Raw genomic sequence first — 7,668 nt, forward strand, 5'->3', positions numbered from 1 at the left:
AGCCTGATGTGGGGCTCGATCCCAGGACCCTGGGATCATGACCCAAGCTGAAGGCAGACGCTTAACAACTAAGCCACCCAGGTGCCCCGGAAATGTTAATATATTGATGTATTTTCTTCCAGTGTTATACAAACATGTTTCACAATATAAATACAATTTTGAACCCTGATATTTGGAAAAAGGAATTTGTTTTAAAATTGTTACTTTCCTACTTTGAAAAACTATCATAATACAGATATTAGGTAGTTTGCCCTCATCCTGGCACAGACTGGTTTTCATTTTCTCTTCAGATTCTTATTAAGATTTAAGCAATGAAGTTGCGATTTTCAAAAACACCCATGTTTGCTTCCAAGAATGCTGTCTTGAAGTGAAAATTTAAATTCGTGATGGGTTTGTATAACTCTCTGTGTGTGTTAGAGGGAACTCAGATTTTTTTCTCTACTTAACCATTAATTTAGCCCTATGTCTTTGTGTGGACCAAATTGTATTCCTATTATTCAGTTAAATTGGGACTATTATGAATGCTTCTTTGGCATTGTAATTATGTTTATTGTGTTACAGTTAGCTCTGGGTTCATCAAACACATGTGTGGTCATTTCTGACTTACTGATTTCACTCATCAAAATGTTTTTTTTAATTCAAAATCTATCAGTGTAATGAAATGCTTGTTTGTTTTAGGCATTGCAATTCCATCTCAGGATATTCTCTATACCACTCTGGGAACTCTGATTAAAGAAAGGAAGATTTATCACACTGGAGAGGGATACTTCATAGTCACCCCTCAGACTTACTTCATCACAAATACAACCCCTCAGGAAAATAAGAGAGACCTGTCAGATGAAAGTCACCCGGTGCCAACTTGCGTTACGTATCTGGTGAGCGTAGCCAGCTGTGCAGAACTAGCCAAAGGAAATGCTGCCCCCATTTCCCATTGTCAGTCTTGCCGGTGTTTCCCTGCCCCGTGCACCCAGGACGTAGAGGCGACACCGGCGGCTGCAGAAATGGCTAGAAAAGGCCAGAAGGGTCTTCAGGAATCCAGATCTTTGGTACAGAATCGAGCGGTTTCAGTATCTGAGGAGAATCACATCTGTGAAAGCGCCAAACCGTTACCAGACACAAAAGACAGAGAAAAAGGCAAGAAGTTTGGCTTCAGCCTCTTCTGGCGTAGCCTATCCAGGAAGGAGAAGTCCAGAACAGAGCACAGCAGTTTCTCTGCCCAGTTCCCACCAGAAGAATGGCCTGTCCGAGATGAAGATAACTTGGACAATATCCCTCGAGACGTCGAACATGAGATTATCAGAAGAATTAATCCCATTCTGACCGTTGACAACTTAATCAAACATACCGTCTTGATGCAAAAATACGAGGAACAGAAACAATATAATAGCCAGGGCACTTCCACTGATATGCTGACGATGAGGCATAAATATCCTTCAAAAGAGGGAGTGAGGAACCGGAGGGGCCGGTCTGCAAAGCCTCGAAGAAGGCGGGGCCGTTCTCAGAGGGATAGGCACCAAGCCGGGAGTCCGGGAAGCGAGCCTCAGCCAGGAAGCATTAGACTGGAGAAACATCCCAAGCTCCCTGCTCCCCAACCGACCCCCAGAATTAAAAGCCCAAATGGAGCAGTAGTTCAGAAACCACTTGATGAGAACCTATCAGTGCTGGGGTCCCATTTGATTTACAAGAAGCGAATTAGTAATCCTTTCGTAGGTTTTTCTCCCCGGGGGATCCCAGTAACCAAAGGGCACAACATCCAGAAGACCAGTGATCTGAAACCCAGTCAGACTGGACCAAAGGGAAAGCCTTTCCCAAGGTCAAGGTCTTTGGATTCTTCAAGAATCTTTGAGAGTGAACTCAAAGAGCCACATGCTGAACAATGTAAAGATGAACTGATGGCAGAATCCATTTATATGAATAACTCTGCCGTCAAACCTATCAGTGATGACTTCAGAGATCCCCTCTTAAATTACTCTCAATGTAGTGTTTCGCAAAATGGCAGTAAATGTTCCTTTCGGGAAAGCATGTTGAGATATGATGTATATGGTGGAAAAAACGAGGTAATCCCTGAAGTCTTGAGGAAAAGTTATTCTCCCTTTGACACATTAGGGGAAGCCAAAGAAACACGGCATGTCCTGCCATCACAAGGACATCCTGCCTCCTCTTTAGGCCATGCCTCCTCTGCTTGTAGAATAGTTGATCAAACAATACACCAGTTCCAAAATCTTGGTCTTCTGGATTACCCAGTTAGTACGAACTATTTGAGACAACCTGAGAGACAAGATGGAGACTTAGAAGAAATACCAATGAGAAAGGCATTTGTCCCGGAAGCAGAGACTGTGGATCTAGAAAACAAGGGGCTTTCTGATGATAACCAGGCCTTGTATCAGAATGAATTGGAAGATGATGATGGTGCTTGTAGTTCATTATATCTAGACGAGGAGGACTTTTCCGAGAATGATGACTTATGTCAAATGCTGCCTGGCCACATTCAGTATTCCTTTGCAGGGAGAAGCAAGTGGAATCATTTGGGGAAACAGAAAGTGACTGAAATATCTCTGACTGAGTACAGCAACAAAATAGACAGGTCTGAGCTTCAGGTGCTTGAAGGAAATGAGTGTTACAAACCCACTGGGTTTTTCACTAACCCAGGTGAAAGCCCAACACCTAATCTCTCTGCTGAAAGCGGTGGTCTCAATTCAGGGACTCAGTCCAGTTTTAACTATGAAGAGGAACCCAGTGTTGCTACGTGTGCCCAGACCTCAGCATCCGCGGATGGAAGTATATTTGATTACTATAGCACAAGGAAAGCCCATTCTGAGACTGAAACCCTCCAAGACTCTGTTGGTGACACAGGAAAGAAACCAGCTAGCTGGAGTCAGAGTGCTCAGAATCAGGGAATGAGAAAGCAGTTCACACAAAAGTTAGAACTTTTCAACACTTCACTTAGGCCAGTGTTGGCTCAGGATATCCGACACGAACACAGTCATTTGGAAGGAACAGAAAATCAGAGCATGGCAGGAGATAGTGGAATAGATTCTCCACGGTAAGTGTACGTAAACGTGTTTGATTAGCCACTATTCCTCAGGAATGATTAAAATCAAGGGTGTATTGAATTACCTAATGGGAGACTCCTGAATAAACTTCTTATAGCCATAGAATTCTGCCAGCCTTACTGAATAAATTGTATCAAATTACAATGAAATCTCTTATATAATAGGTTCATTTTTAATGTGAGCCAAAATTTACTCCACTACTACTAAATTTTGAATTATTTCTTTTTTTTAAAGATTTTATTTATTTGACAGAGAGAGAGAGACAGCGAGAGAGGGAACACAAGCAGGGAGAGTGGGAGAGGGAGAGGCAGGCTTCCCGCTGAGCAGGGAGCCCGATGCAGGGCTCGATCCCAGGACCCCGGGATCATGACCTGAGCCGAAGGCAGATGCTTAACGACTGAGCCACCCAGGCGCCCCTAAATCTTGAATTATTTCTAAAAATAGGAAAGAGCTGCTATAAATGAAGCACTTCCTCAACTGAAGGTTGGAAGTTTTCACTTATATTTCTGGTTCTACATACATTGGGAAAGAGATACAGCTACTTTCCACCAATATTTTCCATGTTAATTTGTTTAAATAACATTGTTCAGATTATGAAAGTAATATGGTCATAATAGAATATTTGAAAAGTACTGAAAAAGTGTCTTAAAAGATTTATTTATTTATTTGAGAGAGAGAGAGAGAGAGTGCATGAGCAAGCACGGGGGAGAGGCAGAGGAAGAGAAATCCTCAGACTCCCCACTGAGCTTGAAGCCCAACCTGAGGCTCAATCCCAGGACCTTGAGATCATGACCTGATCTCAAAGAGTCAAATCAAGATCCAAAATCAAGAGTCAGATGCTTAACTGACTGAGCTTACCCTGGTGCCCCAGTACTGAACACCTATAATCACCCTACCATTTATTTTATTTTTTAAAAAATATTTTATTTATTTATTTGAGAGAGACAGAGATAGTGAGAGAGAGCACAAGTGGGAAGGAGGGGGAGAAGCAGACTCTCCGCTGAGCAGGGAGCCCAATGTGGAGCTCGATCCCAGGACCCCGACCCCGGGATCATGACCTGAGCCGAAGGCAGATGCTTAACTGACTGAGCTACCCAAGCGCCCCCACCCTACCATTCAGATATATTTTAAAAATCCTTTTATATTTGGTATATTTATAACACTTCAGTCTGAATATATTGATCTATATAATTTGAATGTTTTGCCTGTACTGTACTTATTTTGTATGGTGCTTTTTTTCAAATAATAGTACATAGTGAACATTCCCCTCATATCCTTAGTTTTCAAAAAGTTCATCTTAAAATTTGGCATATATCTTTACTATTTTTTTTTAAAGATTTTATTTATTTATTTGAGACAGAGAGTGAGAGCGAGCACAAGCAGGGCGGGGGGAGCAGAGGGAGAGGGAGAAGCGGACTCTTTACTGAGCAGGGAACCTGATACAGGGCTCTATCCCAGGACCCCAGGATCATGACCTGAACTGAAGGCATATGCTTAACCAACTGAGCTACCCAGGCGCCCCGACTAGTTTTTCATTATATAAAATTATTGTGTACTTTGTTTTGAAAAAGTAAAGTAATACAGAAATGTAAAAGGTAGGGGAGCCTGGGGTTAGATCATGGTCTCAGGGTCCTGGTGTCAAGCCCTTGTCAGGCTCCCTGCTCAGCGGGGAGTCTGCTTCTCCTTCTCCCTCTGCCCCTCCCCTTGCTCATACATGCTGTCTCTCTCTCTCTCTCAAATAAATAAATAAATCTTTAAAAAAAATGTAAAAGGTAAAAATGGGGGCGCCTGGGTGGCTCAGTCAGTTGAGTATACAACTCTTTGATTTTGGCTCACTTCATGATCTCAGGGTCATGGGATCAAGCCCTGTGTCGGGCTCCATGCTCAGCACGGAGTCTGCTGGAGATTTTTCCTCTCCCTCTGCCCCTCCCTCAGCTGACACACTCCCACGCTCTCTCTCTCTAAAATAAATGAATTAATCTGTAAAAAAAAAAAATAAAAAGCAAAATTGGAAGTCTCCATCCCCCAACCTTTGCCATTGCCTTTTTGTTGAGGTGACCTACACGTTGTTTACAGTTTGGTTTGTTTGTTTGTTTTTAAATATTTTATTTATTTATTTGAGAGAGAGACTGCAAGAGAGAGAGAGCATGAGCAGGGGGAGAAGGGGAGGGAGAGGGAGAAACAGACTCCCCACTGAACAGGGAGCCCGACGCGGGGCACGATCCCAGGACCCTGGGATCATGACCTGAGCCAAAGGCAGACGTTTAACTGATGGAGCCAACTGGGCGCCCAACAGTTTGGTTTATATTCTTTCAGACTTTTTCCTGTGCATTTGTAAATATAACTATTTTTTAACAACAAATAATATGGAGCTGTGGCTTTCTTTTTTCACCTAAGTTAGGATATCTTTCAATCAGTACATAGAGATCCAGCTCATTCTTTTTAATGGCTGCTGAGTATTCCATTATGTGGACCCCAGTATTTATATAGTTATTGTTTTCCTTCCTTTGACATTTAAATTACCCATTTTTGCTGTAATAAATCAATCTGCAGTAATTGTTTTTACATATAAATATTTGCAGACACTTCTGACTATACCTTGGGCTAAATTCCTGGAGGTCTACATTTTTTAAAAAGATTTTATTTATTTGTCAGAGAGAGAGAGAGAGAGCACAAGCAGGGGGAGCTGCAGGCAGAGGGAGAAGCAGGCTCTTCTGCTGAGCAAGGAGCCCGATGTGGACCGGATCCCAGGACCTTAGGATCATGACCTGAGCTGAAGGCAGCCGTTTAACTGGCTGAGCCACCCAGGAGTCCCATGGAGGTCTGCATTTTTATTTTATTTATTTGAGAGAGAGAGACAGAGATAGCGAGAGAGAACAGGATCAGGGAGGAGAGGGAGAAGCAGGCTCCCCGCTGAGCAGGGAGACTGATGTAGGGATCAATCCCAAGACTCCAGGATCATGACCCAAGCTGAAGGCAGATGCCTAACCACCTGAGCCACCCAGGCGCCCCGAGGTCTGCATTTTTAAAACATATCTTCACTTCTTTATTAGGGAACAGATCTTTCCTTGAAACAATTGTTTAATTCATATCAACTCTTTAAAGTATCAAATCAAAACATATTATCTCCAAAGTAAACAATGGTTGTGTAAACCAACAAGCTATGGATCCCCTTTCTCTCTGGCAAAAGGAGAAATGAAAACCCAAATCAAACCCAAAGCAGATAAGAGAAATTACTCCTTGACATGCAACTGAGAATTTAAATTTGCGAAATCTCGAGAAATTCGATTTCTTAAAAATTGCTTATAATATGGTTCTCTTGAAAGACATAATCATTAAAGACATGTAGAAGAAAAGGGAGGGAAGATAACATTTGCACATTAACTATGTGCCCTGTTATAAGAATTAGAGGGAAAGAGATGAACAAGATGCTGTTGCCACCTGTAGGAAGCTTTTATACTTTAGTTGAGTAGACCAACAAACAATAAACAAATTGAACTCAACACAAAGCAGTGGAGTGCCTGGCTGGCTCAGTCGGTATAGCACATGACTCTTGATCTCGGGGTTGTGAGTTGGAGCCCCACGTTGGGGGTAGAGTTTACTCTAAAAAAAATGTACAGGGGCGCCTGGGTGGCTGAGTTGGTTAAGCGTCTGCCTTCAGCTCAGCTTATGATCCCAGAGTGCCTGATCGAACCCCTGCATCAGGCTCCTTGCCCTGCTCCTTGCTCCTCTCTCGTGCACACTCTTTCTCTCTTAAATAAATAAAATCTTAAAAAAAAAAAAAAAAGGACAAAGGAGAAAGTCTTCACAACTGCCAAAGAGATGTGGAATTAAGAGTGATGAGCTGTTTGGGGGAACAGTTGTTGGAGGACATCTTTTTTTTTTTTTAAGATTTTATTTATTTATTTGAGAGAGAGAGAGAGAGAGAGCACAGAGGGAGTGGGAGAGGGAGGAGCAGACTCCCCCGCTGAGCAGGGAGCCCGATGAGGGGCTGGATCCCAGGACGCTGGGATCATCACCTGATCCGAAGCAGACACTTAACTGACTAAGCCACCCAGGCGCCCCAGGAGGACACATTTTTGAGGCATATCAATGTAATGAGCAAGTGATAGAGAGGAGACAAGGTGGGAAAAGGGGAATTTCAAAGCAAAATGTCCAGTAATGTGACTTGGCTGAAACAAGGCAGATGTGTTAGATAAGGGGCTAACCTAGCCTACAGCTCCTTGGAAAGGAACATTGTCATTGTGAAAAATATTATGGTTGGCTTTTCTCTTTCATATGACTTCTCAAAAAAGAAACAAATTACACTTCAGTTGTATAGAAGAGGTTTTCAGGGAACATATTGATTTTTGTGTTTTTTTTTTTTAAAGATTTTTTATTTATTTATTTGATAGAGACACAGCGAGAAACACAAGCAGGGGGAGGGGGAGAGGGAGAAGGAGGCTTCCCGCTGAGCAGGGAGCCCAATGCGGGGCTCGATCCCAGGACCCTGGGATCATGACCTGAGCCAAAGGCAGACGTTTAATGACTGAGCCACCCAGGCGCCCCGGTTTTTTTGTTTTAAAGTTTGTATGTATGTATGTATGTATGTATGTATGTATGTATGTATGTATGT

General features: G+C 42.7%; 1 protein-coding gene across 1 annotated transcript in view; it reads left to right on the forward strand.

Annotated features, from left to right (window-relative positions):
- LOC118018043 (storkhead-box protein 1-like) overlaps nt 1-7,668 on the forward strand; it is a 56,949-nt gene that overhangs the window by 48,163 nt on the left and 1,118 nt on the right. The window contains exon 3 of the mRNA XM_035016515.1: nt 679-3,043. Within this exon, the coding sequence (XP_034872406.1) occupies nt 679-3,043 (2,365 nt within the window). The remainder of the gene's footprint in view (nt 1-678; nt 3,044-7,668) is intronic.

This window comes from Mirounga leonina, unplaced genomic scaffold (assembly GCF_011800145.1).
Source record: "Mirounga leonina isolate KUSES-001 unplaced genomic scaffold, KU_Mleo_1.0 Mir_106, whole genome shotgun sequence".
NCBI classification, from domain to species: domain Eukaryota; kingdom Metazoa; phylum Chordata; class Mammalia; order Carnivora; family Phocidae; genus Mirounga; species Mirounga leonina.